Source organism: Parastagonospora nodorum, assembly GCF_000146915.1.
Source record: "Parastagonospora nodorum SN15 chromosome Unknown scaffold_14, whole genome shotgun sequence".
NCBI classification, from domain to species: domain Eukaryota; kingdom Fungi; phylum Ascomycota; class Dothideomycetes; order Pleosporales; family Phaeosphaeriaceae; genus Parastagonospora; species Parastagonospora nodorum.
Genome location: NW_001884562.1, coordinates 884,571 through 905,091, shown reverse-complemented (window position 1 = coordinate 905,091; position 20,521 = coordinate 884,571). Strand labels below are relative to the sequence as shown.

At 53.8% G+C, this 20,521-nt stretch overlaps 8 protein-coding genes across 8 annotated transcripts; 3 read left to right on the top strand and 5 right to left on the bottom strand.

The window, feature by feature from the left end:
* Positions 1–2,364: 2,364 nt before the first annotated feature.
* Positions 2,365–2,924, bottom strand: SNOG_09400 (hypothetical protein; the record flags this gene model as incomplete). Its single annotated transcript, XM_001799642.1, has 2 exons — positions 2,365–2,817; positions 2,901–2,924. The coding sequence occupies 2 exons, from the start codon at positions 2,922–2,924 to the stop codon at positions 2,365–2,367; spliced, it is 477 nt and encodes a 158-aa protein (XP_001799694.1).
* A 297-nt stretch (positions 2,925–3,221) lies between these two features.
* Positions 3,222–3,538, top strand: SNOG_09399 (hypothetical protein; the record flags this gene model as incomplete). Its single annotated transcript, XM_001799641.1, has 2 exons — positions 3,222–3,382; positions 3,409–3,538. The coding sequence occupies 2 exons, from the start codon at positions 3,222–3,224 to the stop codon at positions 3,536–3,538; spliced, it is 291 nt and encodes a 96-aa protein (XP_001799693.1).
* An 11-nt stretch (positions 3,539–3,549) lies between these two features.
* On the top strand, positions 3,550–9,989 carry SNOG_09398 (hypothetical protein; the record flags this gene model as incomplete). The annotated part of the gene is made up of 9 exons (XM_001799640.1): positions 3,550–3,768; positions 3,922–4,778; positions 4,986–5,139; positions 5,553–5,613; positions 5,871–6,238; positions 6,287–7,382; positions 7,456–7,909; positions 7,964–8,559; positions 8,602–9,989. 9 exons carry the CDS (start codon positions 3,550–3,552, stop codon positions 9,987–9,989), a joined length of 5,193 nt encoding a protein of 1,730 aa, XP_001799692.1.
* Positions 9,990–12,132: 2,143 nt separating this feature from the next.
* On the bottom strand, positions 12,133–13,284 carry SNOG_09396 (hypothetical protein; the record flags this gene model as incomplete). The annotated part of the gene is made up of 1 exon (XM_001799639.1): positions 12,133–13,284. One exon carries the CDS (start codon positions 13,282–13,284, stop codon positions 12,133–12,135), a length of 1,152 nt encoding a protein of 383 aa, XP_001799691.1.
* Positions 13,285–13,540: 256 nt separating this feature from the next.
* SNOG_09395 (hypothetical protein) lies at positions 13,541–15,376 on the bottom strand (the record flags this gene model as incomplete). The annotated part of the gene is made up of 2 exons (XM_001799638.1): positions 13,541–14,195; positions 14,379–15,376. The coding sequence occupies 2 exons, from the start codon at positions 15,374–15,376 to the stop codon at positions 13,541–13,543; spliced, it is 1,653 nt and encodes a 550-aa protein (XP_001799690.1).
* Positions 15,377–16,221: 845 nt separating this feature from the next.
* On the top strand, positions 16,222–17,040 carry SNOG_09394 (hypothetical protein; the record flags this gene model as incomplete). Its single annotated transcript, XM_001799637.1, has 2 exons — positions 16,222–16,297; positions 16,349–17,040. The coding sequence occupies 2 exons, from the start codon at positions 16,222–16,224 to the stop codon at positions 17,038–17,040; spliced, it is 768 nt and encodes a 255-aa protein (XP_001799689.1).
* Positions 17,041–17,081: 41 nt separating this feature from the next.
* SNOG_09393 (hypothetical protein) lies at positions 17,082–18,341 on the bottom strand (the record flags this gene model as incomplete). The annotated part of the gene is made up of 2 exons (XM_001799636.1): positions 17,082–17,749; positions 17,805–18,341. The coding sequence occupies 2 exons, from the start codon at positions 18,339–18,341 to the stop codon at positions 17,207–17,209; spliced, it is 1,080 nt and encodes a 359-aa protein (XP_001799688.1). The 3' UTR covers positions 17,082–17,206.
* Positions 18,342–19,451: 1,110 nt separating this feature from the next.
* SNOG_09392 (hypothetical protein) lies at positions 19,452–20,333 on the bottom strand (the record flags this gene model as incomplete). Its single annotated transcript, XM_001799635.1, has 1 exon — positions 19,452–20,333. The coding sequence occupies one exon, from the start codon at positions 20,331–20,333 to the stop codon at positions 19,452–19,454; it is 882 nt and encodes a 293-aa protein (XP_001799687.1).
* Between the last annotated feature and the right edge of the window lie 188 nt (positions 20,334–20,521).

Genomic DNA, 20,521 nt, shown 5'->3' with positions numbered 1-20,521 from the left:
CTTCGATGGAGCCTGTCTTTGGCGATGCAGCTCTGGACCGTTCTGCAGAAGCAGCCCGCTCCCGTGGCCTATTGAAGTCGGGTAATGCACGAGGAAAGGATGGTGATTCTGACTTTGCTGACTGAAGGTTTGAACTGTTGGTCTCCAGCCTAGGAGCTTTTGGAGCACTGCCAAATGATCGATCGCGATCCTCGCTTGGAAACTCCCGCTTGCTTGGAACGGATGGTCGATTGGGAATGAGACCAGGCCTTACCCATTGCATACTTTTTGGACCTCCACTTATAGGAGCTCTTGACACAGAGAACGGAACCCGATCTGAGGGGGGATACATGGGAGGTGGCCGAGGCGCCATGGGCGTTCGGTCTGCTTTGGGGCCAGTCGGTATGTTGGCTGGTAAACTCTTAGGAGAGGTGTTGACAGGAGGAACACCTGCGCTACGTGGTCCAAGAACAGCAGCAGAGTTTGCATTGGGAGATACATCCCGTGGAGCATATGGTGGGAATGGCGCCCTCGAGAATTGTGGAGACGTATTGTTACGGAACGCCGCCTGTGGAGCGATTGGAGGTGGACGAGGCTTCGGAGCTGGACCCTGTGGGGGCGATCTAGACGGCCCAGAAAAGTTCGCAGGGCCGAATGGAACAGAGGGACCTGCTGGTGCAGGAGGCGGACCTGATGGTACAGGCTGGTTGATCACGCTAGGCTGCAAAGCAGGGGTTTTGAACTCCACAGGCTCTGCACCCGAGGTACTTCCTCCTGCAACAGGGTTCGCGGGGGACGGATTCTGCGATTGATCCACTCGTGCAACAACTGTAGTTGTAGGCTTGTGCTCTTGGCCGACGACATCGGCCGCATTCCGATCTGATGTTCTGTCCGCTTTTGGTCCTGTAGGAGGAGCAACCGCCGGACCAGACGGCAATGTTGATTTGGGCGCTGTAGGGACAACAGGAGTTGTGCTCACTGGAGTTGGGACGGGGGCCACGGGAGGTGGAGGCGCTACCACTGGTGTCTTCGGTGGCAGTACAGCAGCCGTGTTTGGCTTGGCGTCAGGTACAGGAGCTCTCCATACATTGGATCCAAAGGCGGGAACTGCAGCGGGAGGAGAAGAAGGACGTGGAGCATATCTCTCCCTCGAAGCCTCTGCGCGGCTGGCAAGCAGAGCATCGTCTTTGCCAGGATCCCTTCGGTCCTTCGCTGAAGCCGAATCTACAGCGACTGAGGGGCGACGTGAGTAAGAGTCCACTTGCGGCCCTGCTCGGTCTGACGGAGAAACATGATGAGAAGCGTGAGGTGGTGGACCTGTAGGCGTTCCCGGAACATAACGGGAGTCTGATGGGCCAGGGCCACGGTGTGTATCGAGAGCGCGCAGACCGGGCTTCGCTGCACCAGCTGGTCCGATATAAGAGTCGTACTCCCTTGGGGGGAACCTACGGTCGTCGCGTTCCCGTCTGTCAATGTCACGATCATCTCGTCGCTCCTCGCGGATGTCGCGCTCTCTCCGTATGGGTGGCGGCGAGCGACTCCGCGGCCTCCAAGTGCGATCACGCGGATCATGGTGTCTGTCACGCTCGTCGCCGTGGAAAGGTCGTCCTCTGCCCGCAAAATCCCGGCCACCTCGTCCGCGCCCAATGCCACTGCCACGATACGTCGATCCAGCGCCGAGTGGTGGGGGGTCGGAATATGTTGAACCCGCCGAGGGAGGCCCATCTCGTGAGTTGCGGCGCGCACGGTTAACGTCGATATCGCGGGGAGGAAAGTCCCTCTGGTCGCGTGGATCTCTTAGATCGCGAATGGGCGAGCGTCGTGGTGGAGTAGGACGTCGCTCTCTCCGGTCGAACTCGCGGTCTCGATCTCGATCACGGTCAGCTCTCCAGGAATTATGGGAGTTGGCTGCTGTCCCACTGCTCAAAGGCGGTGCAGTTCGCAAAGGAGTGTCCTCACCACGGCCTGCGAACCCTCTTCCTCGGCCGTCGCGCGGCGCTGAAGGTGCACTCGAAGGCGGCCCTGCTGCTGGACCCCGAGGTGCGTCGCCCAGCGACTTGGGCCCTCGAGGCGGGTCTCTGGCTGGAAATGCGCTGGGCTCTGGGTTTGGACGACTAATAGAGTCACCCCTCGGGGGGTAGCCGCCGCCAAAGTTGGAGGGTCTGCGGTCGCGGTACGGGGATCTGTCGCGAACATAACGGTTGTTGTCCGGGTAGCGATTGGCGGACATGATGATGGGAAACGATTACTGCTCTGACTTGTGGATGCGGCATGAGCGAAAACACTGGTCGAACCCTTGGTGTGGAGATACGGTCGCGTGTAGTTGCTAGCTTGGTGATGATGAAAGTATCTCGGAAGATGAACAGAAGACTCTGAAACGCCCGTTCAGAAACTCCAATTGGAAATGCTAGGAATGAGCTCGTCGTGATTCGTCCGAGATGTCGACGCGCTCGTTGTGGTGGTCGCGGATGGGCCGCTAATGTCGACGCACGTCAAATGACGGTCTTCAAGACTGGCCCTATCGGGAACTAGCGCGTGGCTCGTGCGCGGTAGCCACAGATTTGGGAAAGCGGCCGGTGTTAAGGCACACGATCCGCAGGTTGGTGGAACCTGACTGGGCTGGCTCGGCACCGGAAGCTGAGATTCGATCTGCTGCTGCTGTCCTTCTCTTTGCTTTGAGGCTGCAAGGTGCGCGTCCTGCTGTGGAGCGCGTAAAATCAGGGCGCTGCTGGAGCTGGGTCGTCCTGGATCAGTTCGGACGACAGAAAATGGATCGGTAGCCAACAAAGACGGTCCAGGGCGGCGGAAGTCGATTCCCAACACCCCGTCGACGTGGCGCTGCGTGCGTCTGTGGGGGAGTGCCGAACACGTGAGACGGCTGCCCAAAAGAGATGTGGTAATGTCGACTTCTAGCCTGGTACTGGGCGGGCGCACGTCGGTGGCATGGTGATGATGATGAAGGGTATCGTTTGTGCAGAGTGAAGTTGGAGACGAGAGAAACGACGACAAGACCAGCCCTGGAGGACACGAGAAGCGCACTGACGCTTTTTCGAGCGCATGCACCTCTTGGGGCCTGTCCTTAAATCGAAGCTTCGGCACGCGGCGCTGATAGGCTGGCGAGTTGAAGATGAACGGGATGGGCAGGTGCACTAGGCCAACCGGTTTCAGAGAGCCGTGTCACAGCGTGCCCAGACTCCACAGGGGCAGTGAAGACGTCAACGAGCCACCGCGTGGGCCACAACATGTACAGCCGCTACAAGAAGACGGTGCCTGTGACGAATGTGCAATTCCACACGCGACGACTTTGCGTTTGTGCGCCCGCCTCACGCGTAGAGAATGCTGGGTGGACGGCAGCGGCAAAGCTCATCTGCCACGATCGCCGCGCTAGCGTCAAAATGTGGGGGTCAAGAAATCTGCACGAACAAGCAGTTTGGCATCCCTCACAAAAGGGAAAGCCACTGCAAACCCACTGCTGGCACCCCGAAACAGTGGAAGACGTGACCTCGAACCACTCCTCACCTGCGGAGCCTTCGCACCAGGAGATACATCCACGTCCTGAGTGCGCGCGTCATGTCTGCCACCAACAGCAGCTCGGCCCCTACCGGCGCCACGGATGCTGTTCTCAAACCAAGCGATCCAATCCCTGAAGGCTCGCGCGAGGTGCAGGGCATCGACTTCAATCAGTATGCATCGCGCAGCATCACGGTTGAGGAGCTGGTCGGCGGCTATGCAAGCATGGGGTTCCAGGCAACATCAGTCGGAGAGGCTGTGCGCATCATTAACAACATGGTGAGTTTGTTCTCGGCCATGTGTGCGGCTCTAGCGTTAGGCGGTGCGGAGAACGCATCGGAAAGTATCCGTGCGTTAGGGATCAGACACTTTAGCCGAATTTAGCAGCGCGTATCGCATGAAGCTTGGAGATCTAGCTAATATATGTGGCAGCGTTCCTGGAGAGACCCCGAATCAGGTGACGGAACGACCATCTTCCTGGGCTATACCTCGAATCTGATATCGTCTGGTCTGCGCGAAACGTTGCGCTATCTCGTCCAGCACAAGCATGTTGCTGCCATTGTCACGACTGCGGGCGGCGTCGAGGAAGACTTCATCAAGTGCCTCGCTCCAACATATCTTGGCGCATTCTCTACGCCGGGCGCAGGACTACGCCAGCAGGGCATGAACCGAATAGGAAATCTCGTCGTGCCCAACAGCAACTACTGCGCCTTCGAGGACTGGGTTGTGCCGATCCTCGACACAATGCTCGAGGAACAGGAAGCAAGCAAGAAGACTGAGGAGCCGCTACATTGGACGCCAAGCAAAGTCATCCACCGCCTCGGCAAGGAGATCAACGATGAGCGCTCCGTCTACTATTGGGCGTGGAAGAACGACATACCCGTCTTCTGCCCAGCGCTGACTGACGGCAGCCTCGGTGACATGCTCTATTTCCACACCTTCAAGTCATCTCCTGAGCAGCTGCGGGTGGACATTGTAGAGGACATTCGGAAGATCAACACAATTGCTGTCCGGGCAAAGAGGACAGGCATGATCGTATTGGGTGGGGGCATAGTCAAGCATCATATTGCCAATGCCAATTTGATGCGCAACGGGGCAGAGAGCGCCGTCTACATCAACACGGCCCAGGAGTTCGACGGGAGCGATGCGGGGGCGAGGCCAGATGAGGCCGTCAGTTGGGGCAAGATCAAGGTGGATGGTGATAGTGTCAAGGTCTACGCCGAGGCAACGGTGGTGTTTCCGCTCATCGTGGCGGCAACATTCGCACGGGTGCAACAGGCTGATAAGTCGTGATCGATGCGGATAGAGGCAGAATAGATTATCGTGAACATCGCCACATGTGTCTACTGTAACGATGGGCAAATTCCTGTCTGTGAAGTCGGTGAGCTGCTGGCGGTTGGATCGAGAAACGTTGCGGGCGCGGATTGGTGATGAGCGCTGCAGGGAAGCCACAGCCCGGCGCGCCAGTCCCACTTTCCGTTTTAGTGGCATTTCAGCCTGGAGCTATTGTGGAGAAGCACCTCAATCGATAAGGTGATGGAGGTTGATGACATCGGTCGTGGCACGGCCTGCAGCCTGACAGATGAGTCAATTCCGACCGACCATGGAGGTGAGAGCTGTGAAAGGGCGAGGCATGATGACGAGGGCGCTGTACGTCAAAGACGCAGTCGTATGGGGAATAGCTCCTTGCGGGAACCGATGCGCAGTGACTTGCTTCCGCCTCATTTGTGCACCGGTTCGGACCACTCGTAGGCTGCAACGACAACTCAAGCCTTACCCCAGCCACGCCCGTGCCTGGCTGTCTTTCTCGACTTTGTTCTTGCGTCTTCAACTCTCTCCACTCTCACAACATCTCCAGCAATTTCGTTTGTATCTCTTCTGACGATCATTCTATCAACACCACGATCTCGCCCAAGACTGCCTTTACTGAGCTTCACGATAACGACGACCCTCGGACAGACGTGGACCGTAAAGTGGAAGAATTCTTGCTGATTACGCTACGACCATTGCACGTCCTCGAGCGGCCACGACAGCGGCTCAACGAACTGCCCTTACATATCTAGAACCGTCTCACCACCAAGCTCTCTTTCGGCCAGCTCGCCAACGAGATATTACTCACTCCCTGTACGTCTGCTTTCACGTGCCACAATGAACTTTCTGACACATTCATTAGTCATTCCTAATTCAGCCTGTGGAACGGCCAGCCATTGTCACACCATCGAATGCGCCTTCTCTCGGCTGTCCAGCCATGAGCGTCAGCGTTGAGCAGCCGCTGCACTTCAGCCAGCAGCCTTCATCTCCCTCATTTTCAAGCCCTCCACGATCGCCAAGTCGCTTCCCCCATGCACATTCACCCGCGCCGCAACCACCGCCACCACCAGCCGATGTCGACATGAACGCCTCCACCACCACATCAGCGCCTGTGGCCCAGCAGCACGGTCAGGACGACGCAGACATGGCCGAAGCTGCGGGCGGCACAGGCACTTTGGACCCGACAAACGGCCATGCGTTAGAGCCTCCAAGCCCTCCAAACGATCGCGAGACCGCCAACAGCGCGGTTGCCATACAGGTCGCTGCTGTAGAGGAGGATGTTATGGACACCACACCGGACCTTGATACAGACTTGGTGTTAGAGCATGACTCAACGGCTCAGCCTGACACGATTGCCGATCCGCTCGTCTCTGCTACACAAGAGGCTTCAGCGACTGAGCCAGGTAGAAACAACGTAGATGATCCCTCGGACAATGTGGTAAGAAAGACACGATTACAGTTAGGACAGTATACTAAAGATGAACAGGTAACGACTGACAATGCACCTCCACTCGACCCTCCACTGCCCATCGATCCACTTTCGCATCCTCCGCCACCGCCGCCTCCCATTGACCCCGTCCGCTCCGAATCCGAGTCTTCTGACGATGACGATGGACTTCCGCCATGGCACCCAATACAGGAGGACACTTCGTCTCCGGACGAGGATGAGCTGAAGGAGCTTGAGGATTTGGTAGAACACAGCGCTCTTGACCACAAGTACTGGGAGAGCAAAGCATTTCTGCCATTAGAGGAACCGGAGTACACCGCTGGTGAGACTGGACGTATCAACTGGAATATCGATGCCTATAATGGTACACGCGAAAAGCCAAATCGAGACATTGTCATGACCTCCGACGTGGTCACTGTTGGCGGGCACCAATGGCAGATCAAGTTCTATCCAAAAGGAAATGACTCGGACTATCTCAGCGTGTATTTAGAATGCCTGAGCGTTATGGATCCAAAGAAAACGTCGAGTGCGGACCAGAGCAATGAGACGTCAAATGAGGATAATGCGCAGAATGTTGAAGAAAAAGAACACGACAGAATGGAGACAAGTGTACAGGCGACTGCAGACGCAACAAGTCCACCCAATGTGCCTGTCGATCCTCAGCATGCGCCACTGCCACTCCTCGATTCAAAATCTGTGCCTAAGCGAAAAAGTGTTGCGGCGCAAGTAAGTGTCGTGCTATACAACCCCACTGAGCCTCGAGTGCATTACTCGAAAACTGCCCTGCATCGCTTCTGTAGCGGGTCTCCCGACTGGGGCTGGACACGTTTTCATGGACCGTACTACGAAATTGCCCACCGCATGCGAGGCCAACGCTCTGCACTCCTGCGCGATGATAAGCTTGCTTTCACTGCTTATATCCGAATTGTCGAAGATGAGACGAACTGCCTGTGGGAGCATCCCAACAGGGAGAACCCATGGGACAGCTTCGCAATGACTGGACTACAGTCACTCATCTTGGGTGAGGATGCTAGCGCGCCTGGTGGCAACATGATCTCCGCAGTCATTTCGTGGCTACTTTTCAAACCTTTCCGAGACGTCTTGTACAGTATTGACGTCCTCGATCCAGAGAAGGGTTCATTTAGCCGCCCGAAACCACTCTTGACAGCACTGCAGAAGGTTCTATACATGCTCAGGACTCTAAGTAGATCCTGGAGCTGGCCCCGTTCCTCTGGACGATGTTCTAGATGCTTTGGAATGGTACGGTATCCACGATCGGCTTGACAAAGTCGATGTCGTAGAAGTATGGGAGGTATTGCGTGCCAAGCTGGAAGAAGAACTACAAAGCACTACACATACTAGCGTTTTGGAGCTCCTTTTTGGCCCAAAGCGCGATTACGCTACCGGCGTTCCCAAATATAGGGTCCCAGTCGTCGGTGTCGAGACCATGCAGACAGCAGTCAACAGCTCGTCAGATTTTGTCGTACCAGGGAAGCCATTGCCACAGTTGCTGACGATCGAGCTCGATAGACAGCACTTCGACGTGAAGACGCGTTCTTACGTTAAGGTACTTAACAAAGTCACCCTAGATGATCACTTGACAATCAACGGCACAAGCTATACCCTGTATGGATTCGTGGTTCATAAGCAGACTCTCCAATCGTATGTCTACCAGCCGGTAATACGGCCTGAAGGGCCAGGATCGCGGTGGTACAGCTACTCCGACAGCAAAGACGAGAACCAAGTGAGATGCCTCACGAAGCGGCAAGCAGTGAATGACCATGAAGGAAAGTCAGGCAAGGATATAGTCGTGGGTAACGAAGCGGTCGCATACATTGCAATGTACGTTCGGGACGATGTAGCACATGCAGCATTTGCCGTTAACTCGGACGGTGAACTGTGGGCTGTCCCTGAATGGTTTCGCAGAGAGCTGGAGAAAGACAAGGACTCAAATGACGCCTCCACTCCTCCTCCTCCACCCGCCGATGCTCCCGCCACCAATAGCGAGCTAGATGGCCTTTCACAAGACAATCAGGAAGAAGAATCTGTCTCGATATTCGACTTCCAAGTTGTTGACTCTCGTGTATTCAATAAACATGACGGAGCTGGCAACTTCGATGCCTACAGCCCAGTCGGAGAAACAAATATGGAGCATGTGTTCAGTATCCAGCTTTCTAGCGATTCCGGATGCGACGACATCGTTCAAAAACTTCTCCCACTCTTCCCTGATGTCAAAGACCCCCGTCAAATCTTGTTCTGGTTCCTGGACCCAGCTCGTGGGACGCTGAACCGACCACAGTTTCTGGGTACTGGTAAGATTCTGTATTCTAGAGGTACCTATGATCGCTATACAGAGACCAAACACTGGACGCTGGCCAATTCTCCATCCGCAAGTCGCCGGATTTGGGTTCATGTTCTCGACTTTGACACATTGCCCGAGCTTCCAAAGCCGAAAGAGGAGCAGCTAGAGCGAGAGCAACCCATGTCTCATGGACTCCATGTGGAAGAAGTAACCGCGGAAGCAAGCAACGGCGAAGGTGAGGAGGCGAATGCCGTGCAAACTCAAACTACACCTCGCACGCAGGACACTCCAATGAGTGAACCAGGAGAGTCGCAAGTAGCACTGGTCGAGTCGGATGCGCCGCAAGTTGAAGCTGTTCCTGTAGACAACGTGGACGATGTTGACACCGCGATGGTCGAGGTCCAATCAGCTGATGTGCCTGACCCGCCAGCTGTTGATGTACTCGTTTCGGAGGAACTGATGGCACCAGGAGATACGGAGATGGGCGGTACGCAGGAAGATTTGCATCTACCGCCGCCTCCTCCTCCGCCTGTCGATGTCCAGCCTGAGATTACCGAACCACCCCCACCCCAGCGCTCACAAACTCCCGACCCACCTCCGGACGAAATCTACTTCTTCTTGAAGTTGTGGAACCCCGACAAGCAAGCTCTCGAGCCGCGTGGCTCGCATGTATCTCTCACATCTGCCCGGGTTGACGAAACGGTTGTGACTTTGCTCGGTCTACCAGTAGAAGACAAGAAGAAAATTGAGCTGTGGGAGGAGGAAGATATGACAAGCGCTCGCATGATCAAGCATCGTCGATCATTTGCCCAACTCGATCTGCGCAATACAGCCATCATCATTGTCTCTATGCCCACCACACCTGAGCAGCGCGCAGCTCTCGCCGATCGCGCAGCTTTTGCAGATCCTTCGGCATACCTCAAGTATCGCGCTTTCGCCCGGAACTTCCCCAATAGTTTGAACGGGTACTTCACGTACAACTACTTCTCGTCGCAATACTACAAAGGTGAAGTAACGAACGGACATCGCCACGGCCACGGCACACTAATCTACCACTCCGGCGCCACATACTCCGGCTCCTTCCGCCTCGGTCAATGTCACGGCCACGGCGTGTACACGTTCCAGAACGGCGACACGTACGACGGCGACTGGGTCGACGGCCAACAACACGGCTCAGGCACCTTTGTCGAAGCAGCCACAGGCAACACTTACGTCGGCGGCTGGAAAAACGACAAGAAATTTGGCGAGGGCGTGACGCACTGGAAAAACGCACAGGAGGCTGAGCGCATGTGCAGAATCTGCTGGGACGAGCCGGCCGAAGCGGCATTTTACGATTGCGGGCATGTAGTCGCGTGCTTGATGTGTGCGAGAGAAGTGCAGAATTGCCCTGTCTGCAGGAAGAGGGTGCTTACTGCGATGAAGCTCTACTACGTGGCGTAGGTGAAGTGGAATGACGAGGATGGTTTTATATGCGGCATCGATCTGGATTTAGGATGGGTATATAGGGCGTTTCAAGGTTCACTCTTCATTTCTTTCTCTCGTTTGAATCGGTGGAGTCGAGTGGCTGTTACGGCAGGCAACTCTCGGTTTATAGTCTCTCCTTAGCGATGGTGCTTGGGGCGTCGGGGCTTCTCTTCGATGGTAATATATTCGAATTGCACATGAGACAACATGCAATCGTTGCGAGTGAATCAGACTCAGTTGACTATGTTTTCATGACCCGACAACGAGGCTGTTTCGGGTAATTTGCGGGGTCGCGAGGCTCTTGTGCACTGCATTCTCTAGCGTGAGGGACTCGTCGTGCTAGGATCGAACTGCGTGCGCTGTGTACCTACTTCTTCACTGCAATCTCTAGCCTGGGAGAGACGCTCGATTATCTGTCCTTCAGCGAATCAAATCAACCTTGGCGCCAGCTTTTGTGCATTGTGGCGTTAGGCAGACACGAAAAAGAACGCGAGGAGCTGACCGGTATGCTAGCAGTGACGTGAGCTTCGTTCAGATGCAGATTCACTGCAACTCTTAGCGCGGGCGAGCAGTCATGGCTTGGTGCACGTCGCAGCACAGCCCTTTGCACAATGCAGGGGCCGCATGCACCCCGAGGGAAGCCCGAGGCATTCACGTACATACAGCAGATACATGATAGTGTTACTCGCAACGCGTGTCAAAATGCGGAAGTCTTTGGTATATGTGTGCGCTACCCGATTGATTCGTTGAACATCACATATCGCGCTCGTAGCTCGTGTGAAAGAAGCCCCGTAGTGAAACATGGCATCGATTTAGCCAGGTTTATTCCCTACCAAATATATTGCGGGGTATACTTTTCTTTGGCCCCTTAGTCCTTCACCGAATATAAGTTCACTGCAATGCTTAGCGTGGAGGAGCAGTTGAATAGTTATGTTTAGAATCCGGGTATTTGGTCAGACTGCACGGCATACCTTGGCGTGGTCGAGCATCTGTGGCCTTGTATGCGTGGCTTGAAATGAGTGTTCCGCTCGAATACTGAGCCTTGGTGTGACTGATATGCTAGCTTGAGAATAATTCCTTAGATAATGGCATCCCAAGAGCATCTATTGACAGGATCCCCAACTAGAGGCAAGTCTTACACTTCTTTCTCCTTCAGACGAGAGCGCAGGTTATGTCAAAAATTTATGCAAAGAACTGCCTCTCACACTAAGCAATCGTGAATTCATCTCTTGTAATATTATTAACCTAATACCAAAAAAAACCCCCATCAAACACCCAGTTTCGAACCCACGCTCTTCCCGGCAAATCCAAAATAGCAAAAGGATACTCGCAAACCCTACACAGTTTATCTTGCAAGTCGAACCAGATTTTGGTTATCACGAAGCCTACGCTAAGTAGTCAACTGGGGGCGCCGCCAGCACGTATTTAAGGTGTACTGGATTGTTGAGAGAATTGTCAATTGAGTGAAATATAGCCAGGAAAAAAATGATGTGGGTGTAGGGTGCGTGGCGTGGGTGAGAGCGGAGGTGCGCACACAAGCTCCGTCTGCACGAGGTCTTTTCACCTCAATTTGAAGTGATTGTATGTTCGAGTTCTGGGTGCGGAAGATGGCAGCGTCCAGCGGTGTGCTGAGCGCAAAACGATTCTGTTCATAATTGAAAAGCTTACTCACTGCTATTCAGTGTCTACTACTCGTAAAAAGCCTTCACCATGGCACCATCGCACATGCTGTGATATAGGGAACAGATTGAATGGACAGCGAATTCTTGTGATACCATTCAACACAATCTAACACCGTCGAATGCTATATGGAAGTAATATGCGTCGTCCAAATTTCTGCGAACATTTCCATGTCTTACATGCCGGGGCCAGAAGGTCGCTTCAACGTCGGCAACTGCACATTCTCCAACCTCCTCACCATAGCCTGGCGGTCCGCAACGGGGATCTGCGCGGTGATGGCATCCATACGCGCCTTTATCTGCTCCCGCTGTTGATATAGCTGTTCGTACTCCTCTACCAATTGCGCTGCTACGAGGGAAGATGGCAGGTAGACGCCCGTCCGCTCAGCGTCTCTGTGAGTGATGTCAGCTAAATGATCAGTCTTCTCAGCCGGCTGTACTTACAGAGCTGCTTGATCCAAATTGTTGAGCATCACGACTGGGTGACTTTTCAGACTGTTGTCGCTGTGGCGGCTTGCCGAAGAGTTTCGAGAACGACTGCTGGGGGTTGCCGTTGGTTGCTCAGGACGACTCGGGGGAGGCATATGATCACTGCTTCGGGAACTCATACGTTCGGACGATCCAAATCCTTCTGCTGCTATTGGAGGATGAGCTGAATACCGGCGGCCCGTGTAAGGGTTGTATCCAATCGGTGGCGGGAAAGGCATGGGTCCGTAACTCGGGGGCGGCTGACGGTAGCCGAAGGGCTTTAGATATGGTGGTGGTTGGTAATGACCTGGAGCTCGCGGCTTCGAACCATGTTCGTAGGGGGAAAAGCTTGGGGGCGGCATTGCTCTATCACGGCGCTGCTCATACTCGTCGCTGCCGTCGTCCTCCATGCGTACCGCAGGGGTGTTTGTAGTTACTGATGGTTTCTTTAGCGACTGTCTCCTTGATGATGATGGTGGTGGTGGTAGTTGTGTAGGCGGCGCTTGTGCCGTGGTGCGCGATAGAGCTTGTTGGTTGGGTTGCTCGAGCCTTTGCTTCCCATCCTTCTCCCGCTTCTCTTTCGCAATACCAGCCTCTGCTACGATGATATCATCACAAATGCCTTGTAAATCTTTGCGCCATGTATTTGTCACAGCATGTCCTGGGTCTGCTGGGTATAGTCCTACCCGATGACCAAGCAAGAAATAGAACTTCACCAACGCAATAAAGCGGCTGCCACCAAGACATTCATTGAAAGGGAAGGCCAATTCCTTTGCCGATCCAAAATAGTCTGGGGTACCAGCTAGCCAGTACTGCTCCGGATAAAGCCCAGTGAGGAAGATCTGGAAAGCAGATTTGCCGTTCTTCAGGAGGTACGCGAAGCAGTCTCTCCACTCATCTCCATCATCCTTTTCTTTCAACTGCCGACCTATGAACAGCTTGAACGGGTGCGCGGTACGGTTCTTCATATCGTCAAAAGTAATGGAGTCGCTGTCTTTCTGCTCTTCGATTTGGATGTCGTCAAGTTTTGGTAATGCTTGAATCTGCGCATCAGACAGCCCGAAGTCTTTTTGAATCTTCTTGAGTGCAGCGATGAGTTGCTGTTGAGCGGTATTGGCAGCCATGGTCTTAGTATTCAGACAGTGCTTCCTAGGCAGACGCGGTGTTATATGTTCTTTAGAAGTCGTGTTTGCTTTCCAGTCAGGTGATGACACACGCAAGCAGCAATCTTATTCAATTAGCTAACTGTTGAAATGAACTGGTACGTTCCATGCAAGTCTATGATGGAGACTTGAACTTCGTGTTCCTGGTGGGATGCCGAGCTTCAGATGTTCATGAAAACGTCGACTGGCCTTGGTGTTCTATCGAATTGAAATGGGATCAACAAAGTCGAATATCTCGCTCTTCAACATCCCAATCTACCCAGTCTTTACTGTCTTCACTCCCAAGTATCTCGCTAAAGATCACACGCCCATCCGAAGTCTTCCAGTGATCTTGGCCAACAATGTAAGCTGCGCCAAGGTACTTGTAGCAGTCTCGATCGCTTGATCCGCGCAGGATACAGGGTGTAGTGCAACCAAAAATAATGCCACATGCGTCGCCTTTCTGAGCCATGGCCGAAGCGAGTCCTATGTAGCCACGCTTTGTGAGCACGAGCTTTCGATTGTGTGTATATCCTTTGACTGTGTTCAGGAACAGGTCGATGGAGCTAGCTTCTGCTAGCCAACTAGGAGCTTCGATACCAGCAGGGCTGCCACTCTGTTCATAGATGATTTGGTAGAAAGCGGCCATGCTTCGTAGCCACTCCAACGCATCGCCCTCGCGAGTGCCAGCTGTGAGGATGCCAATAAAGACCCCCAGTCGATTCTCACTCGGGTATGACCAACCGTTTGCAGTGTTATCGAACGTCTGCCAGATGTTCGATATTGTGTCGACGGTTGTTGAAGAACTGTCCAGCGCTTGCGATGCGTGGAGTATGGTATCAATAATGACGCCTTCTGAGGAAAGAATGGAATCGTTCTCGACTGTAGGCTCGCTGAAAGACCCGTCACGCGACGTTAGTGGAAGATACCCCGAGTCTGCTGGTGCAAAAGCATAACCGGTCCGCGTCACCGACATGTCCCAACGCGGTACCCATGATGGTATGCCTGAATGTAGAGATAGCCCATCATGCTCGACGTTGCTCAGTAGGCCGATATATCTTGTGGAACGAATATACTCGGCAGCAAATTGGTGATAGACGTGCAGGAAATGATCCTTGTAGTTCGGCCGCAGGTGTATTGGCCGCTCCTCGTTCTCTACGAGCTCCAGAAAGGCATATATGCGATCCCGTTCATCTTTCAGATTCAGTTGCTTTGTGAGGCTCAGGTAGCCCAACAGACTCGCATTTACCCATGTCATCTCAGTCGTGAATAGCTTGGCATACTCTGCATGACGATCTTCGAATACCTCCACGTGTGCCAGCGGGATCCGACCGTCGAAGCTCTTGTCGTACAGCGTGTTCACAGCTCGCTTGTATAGCCAAGCACACGTTCGCATGAGATCGTCCCAGCTGAATTCGCTATCGCCCCAGTAGACTTGACCATCTTTTGCAAAACCTGCCTCACGCACTACCCAGCCGCGAGTGAACCATGTCTCTTCTAGTAAGAGGCGCAGAGAATCCCATCGCGAATCGGTGAGGATACTATCGCTCTGATCAGGGTACGGATAGGTGTTCCAATCCGTAGGGATCATGAGGAGGACTTGCTTGATTTTCGTGCATATAGTCTCTAGTAAAGAGCGCACCTTCTGGCCATGACCTTTATCATCACCACCCATGTGGATAAGCACACGGTTCGCATGGCGATATATCTTGCCCATGATTGAAACCTGATATCCCTTCTCATCAAGGTCCTCCTGATTGATGCAGATCAAGTCGGCCCATATGCTTCGTGGTGCATCTGGCTGTCGAACTCTCTGCAGCACCCGGAAGAGGTTTGTGGTGATGGGCAGCTGCCGGCCATTGCAGGTGATCATCTGATCTCGGACATCGCTTCCCCAAACATACGATACCGCTTCGTATTCTGTGTGGACCATTGGCGCTGTGTGAACTGTACATTGCAAGGGCTCGTCTCCTGATCCAGCATGGAGCGTCAGGTAACGGATATAATCGCCCTTTGAGTCATCCTGTGGAAATGGGGTATACTTATACCCTTCGAGACCATTCTTAGGGGACATGATGAGATAATCCGAAATCTCTTTATCCGACACATGTATAGTAGCGACCGACAGTGTGGTGTATATGCATGCAGGTAGACTTGAAGACCCTTGGGTTGTGGCTGAAGTGAAGCGGGGCAGGGCAACTTTCAGTTCAGCCCGCCGTCCCAGCCCTAATTATAAGGACACGACGCATTCATCGCTACGATCAGGACATTGCGAACACTCTCTACCGTTTTATCATCTTAATCGATTGGATGAGACCAAGAATGCAGTTGTTGGTCGACAGCACATGCCGCTGGACGGTAGACGGCATCGGGTCGGGCGCTCGAAGTTCCCGAGTCAGCCCTCAGCACTTCCTCTTCCTCCACCTCTTGCCGCCATGCATGTGGTTAAGACAAGAACACCCATAATCCTTACTAGCGCAGAGCTGATTACCAGTCCAGCGGAGTAGCTAATCAGAGAAGAGTCAGCCTGCTGTGGCTGCAGGTACCCCCTCCGCGATGCAGCGTCCTGCCTCGCTTGCCCTTGACTTCCCACTGCATGAAAGCTTACGCGCCCTGAGTCGGCAACAATATGTCTGCAGATAGATGCCAGCGGCACTGCTCATTCGACTAAATCCACACTGTTGGTGGCGCTCGTCCTTGATCCTGAGTCGGACGCTTTCGGTATTCGAAACACTACATCGCACTACATTATTGTCTCATTCTTCCCCTCACCCATATCGAGTTGCAAAAGCGCCTCTAATGTGCGAGGCTTGTCGATCTTCTTCAGCCTTTCCGGGCCTTCTCGGAGCTGATGTGTGTTTAAAGCACGGTAGGTCACTGCTGGCATGCACCCTGAAGTCAAACCCCCCACAATACACGATGACGATTCTTCGAAAGCTCTTTCGCAGATCAAAGCATGACAACGTGCGCGAGCCTCAGTATGATAGCAGCTACAGTACGAGTACGAGCACTATCATCCCCACAAATCCAGTCTAATCAGCAAAAGCAAGCTACATCCCACCTCCACCTTTCTACAAGGAGCCGTCATATACATACCAAGAGCCTTCAATTACATTTCGAGAGCGGTCAAATACATACCGGGAGCCAATATATACGTATGCCGCGACTAAAGCGCCTCACACAACCCAGAGATACACCAACACATCTCAAAGTCCTGCCAGCGACCTAGAATCCCCACTTTCCGACACCTACACTACAAACAGCATCTTTACCCCCAGCTCCAGCTTCTCCAGCCCCACACCCACACAGTCCTATCCCAACCAGACCTACCCTTCACAACAGAACTACCAATCCCACCAGCCCGCTACCTCCCCTCTCGCACCCCCAGGAACCCTCTGCCCCGCCTGCTCCGCCCCCAATAAAACCCTCTACACAAAGTCCACCTACAACAACCTCAACTCCGGGCGCCCCTACCGCTCCTGCACGCGCTGCCGCGAATGGAACGGCTTCACTGACACGCGCGGCCTGAATCCAAACAATCCGCTTTGTAACTGCAGGCTGCCGTCGAGACTGCAGACGAAGAGGGCGTTGAATCAGAATGGCCTGCAGGAGTTGTTTTATACGTGTCAGTTCAAGGCGTGTTCTGGGTTTTACGAGGCGTTTAGGGGGAGGGATGGGTTGGTGGCGGAGTTGGGGGTTGGGGAGGTGAGGGGGATGGTGCAGAGAGGGGAGGTTTGAATGGGGAGGAAGGACTGGAGGGGTCGATGGGGTCTATATTAGTGTTTGGGAGGCTTTTTTTCTTCATTTGGGGTGTGTAGTTAGGGAGTCTATGAAATTATGCTACACGGTATCGACGAAGCAACATTCCCACTTCACCCGCTCATTCAGTCTCCGCGCTCATCTCTCACCTCTTCAAATCTCGCTCCACAATCCCCCTAATATACCCTGCCACTCTCTCCGCAACCGGCACCCCATGCCGCACACAAAACGAATGCACCCACCCTTCCGTCTCATCAACCTCCATAACCGGCTTCCAGCTCTCCGGGCCCTCCACCTCCACCTCATCCCCGTAGCTGAACCTGCCCCTCGTCCGAATCAATTGGTCCCGCGTCTCGTCCGCAACCCAGTGATCTTTCTTCGCGAACAAGAACCGCAGGGTGGGTCTCGGATGCGGATGTTTCGACACGGGCGCATCGGCCGCGGCGCCCCAGATATCCTCGTCCCAGATGTCCGTGTCGATTTGGAACATTTCGTCGCGCGCCATGTGCAGCGCCTGGAGGACGCCGTGCGGGGATTTAACAAACGACGCGGTGGTGTGCGCGGCGTCTTGGGGGAAGGACATTACTGACGCGATGAGTTTGGTGAGCAGGGAGAGGGGCAGAAGCATAGAGATGAAGCCAGCGATGACGGAGAGAAAGACGACGAAGTTTGAGTTTTTGACAAAGGGCTGGGTCACGTGTTAGTCTTGTGGGTATTCACAGAGGGACGAGGATAAAGCTTACAGCAGCCTTCATACCACTCTCACTTCTTGCTAGGTCGACGACGGTGGGGAAGAGGCCTACTACGCCGGATATCCTGGTGTCGAAGTCTTCACCTGCGACGCCGTGGGCTCGTAGTCGCCGTACAATTTCGAGACTGATGTATGCGCCGACTGAATGGCCCACTAGGATAACTCTTACATCTTTCGCGCCGTTGTCTTTGAGGTCTTCGACCAATTCCACAACGTCGTCTTCTGCATGTCGGATCTGGTCCTGCAGTCCATAGGGCGGGTCTCTGCGGTACTTGTACGTTTTGATTTCGCTGCTGTTTACCTCGAATCCGCTCAATGATCGACCGTAAACTTGAAACTCGATACTTCGATCACTTGCGGTGTTTTGCGACAACACTCCATACAAATGTGTCAAAAAGGTACGGTAGTATTCGATGAGACCAGGGTTGCCAGTTATGAAGTAGATGAGGTAAGTCGTCTGTGCGGATTTCTTTCCTGGCTCTGGCGGCGTTCGCAGATGCAGTTTCGAGGTTGGTGGTGCGAGAGACATAATTTTGTGTTTTTTTAGCAATGTAAACTGGAAATGCGTTCGAGACGGTGAGAGTTCGGACGGGAAGTTTTATAGCGCAGATAGCGCAGTTGCGGGAGCTAGAGCTGATGCATGTGGACCCTTGACCCGAAATAAGGCTAAGCCTAGTTCGCCTAGCGGCACGAAGAAGAAATGTAGTTTTGAGATGATACTTTCACTTGCACGTGGCAGCATATGTATCATCAAGTCAAGAAACACTAGTTTGGAGGTGGCATGGATGCATTGATGTTTATCTACGAATAGCCCGTACCGTGTGTCCCCAATGCTTAACCACGTTCAAGATTCGTCTAATGAGGGATATGGATACTGTAGTACACCAAGCATGTACAGCTGCATGCTGAAGGCCACTGTAAAGATCAATATGTCCAGCTTGATGATGAAGCTTCTCTTAGCCCACCAGCTTGAAACGGGCGTTGGAACTGCTTGATCAGGGCTAGGGGAGTCGTCAGTCGGTGTTGTGATTGTCGGGGAGTCATTGTCGAGAGTTGCAACTAAGTATCGCCAGTAGAATTCTGATTGAAGAGTATCGTCCTTGCCAACGGAAGCATCCTCCTGGTCAGCATCGATATGTACAGACACGCGTCTCCAGTAGTTTTTAGTTTGTGAAGGATGTGTGTGTATCTGCTTCTGCGGCAGTTCGGACTCTAGTGAGTCGTTGGCAGTATGTCGAATTTTTCGTTCCATTTGCTTCCAGTTTGTGCCAGAGAGATGTTTATAATAGAGTGTCTTTTCCGGGCCCCTACCCTCTAGTTTTGCATCGGTCCCCACCTGTTCATTTGCTCCAAGACGCCTTTTCATGTCATAAGTTTGAGTTGCCCATTTCGCTGTGAATTGCTTATTGGCATCTTCCACCCGCCGCCTGTGCAATTCTCTTAAGGTATTCGCAAAATTTGACTTGGAGCTTTGCGTGCCTTCTGGGGCTGAAAGCTCTTCTTCCACCATGTCCGCCCAACTGGTCTCGAGTGTCTCATGGCGCCTCTCAGTGCACCCTTGTAGGAATCTGACGATGCTGCTCCTCTCGAGTTCGTCTCCCTCGAGATGTTCTTTATTGTCTACTATACGCACAAAGTATCAGCCAAAGCCATTGTAATCGTGCTTGGCTTTCATGAACAGCTGACCTAGCACGTCTTGCTGTGCTGGTGCAGGGTTTGGTGGCGGCATGTAGGCTGACTGTTGCGCGTACATGTTCGGCGGCGGGCCACTGCTGTAACTGTTGACGCTGAATCCGGCATCTTGCTCGCGCGGTTGGCCAAACAATTGGCGAAGCGAGAGCTGACGGCCCATGGGTGCAGATGATGCAGCCTCGGTCTGTTCGACGGCCTGCTTGACACCGTTCTTGCCTTCTCTATCCTTGGCGTCACGGCTTGCTTTCGCCCTGTCAGCAATCTCCATGATCTTTTCCGCGGTTTCGGCAAGGCTGTTGGCGGTCGTGGCAGGCGGCGGGTCGGCGAAGATCCAGAGGCCGTAGACTTCGTCACCCTGCACAATGATGTAGGGCTCGGAAATTTCCATGTCGTCGCTACTGGTGAGTTCGAGGTAGAAGTTGTCGAGGCCCTTGCGGTTGAGTATGACAACGCAATATCGCTCAGCACCGTTAGACGCAGGAGTCAATTGGCAGAGGAAGAGGGTGCCCTCGGTGCCGACCTTTTCCCAGGTCTGGGTCTCGAGCTTGAAGACATAGAGGGCGACGAATGATGTCACGTGCTCTATGGCGATCACCTCGGGGTAGACGCGTCGCAGGACGGAGAGGTTCAGCTCCTCGTTGGAGCGCGGGGGAGGCAGCGGCACGTCGAGTGCTGGAGGCGGGGCATCTGTCTCGTAGTCGGAGGGCTGCGGTGGTTGAGGCTGCTGATTGCGCGCTCTGGCCCTGTTGGGTGCCATGACTGTTGCGGGGTTGGAGGGAGTGAGTAAAATGTTGTGGTAGTGGTCTTGGATGAGTCGCGTCTTGGACATGCAGAGTGCAGAGGAGCTTCGAAGCTAGGCCGTGCACCGCCATCAAGGGCAGCCACTCCCCACCAACGTCATCGCCCTGGGCCGTCGTCTCCCTTACAATGCTGTGGCTCAACTGCGCTTGCTGATGCGCCGCTGTTCACCACTCGCCAGGATGTGACCCGCACATGGCCCCCACAGTATCGCAGCAA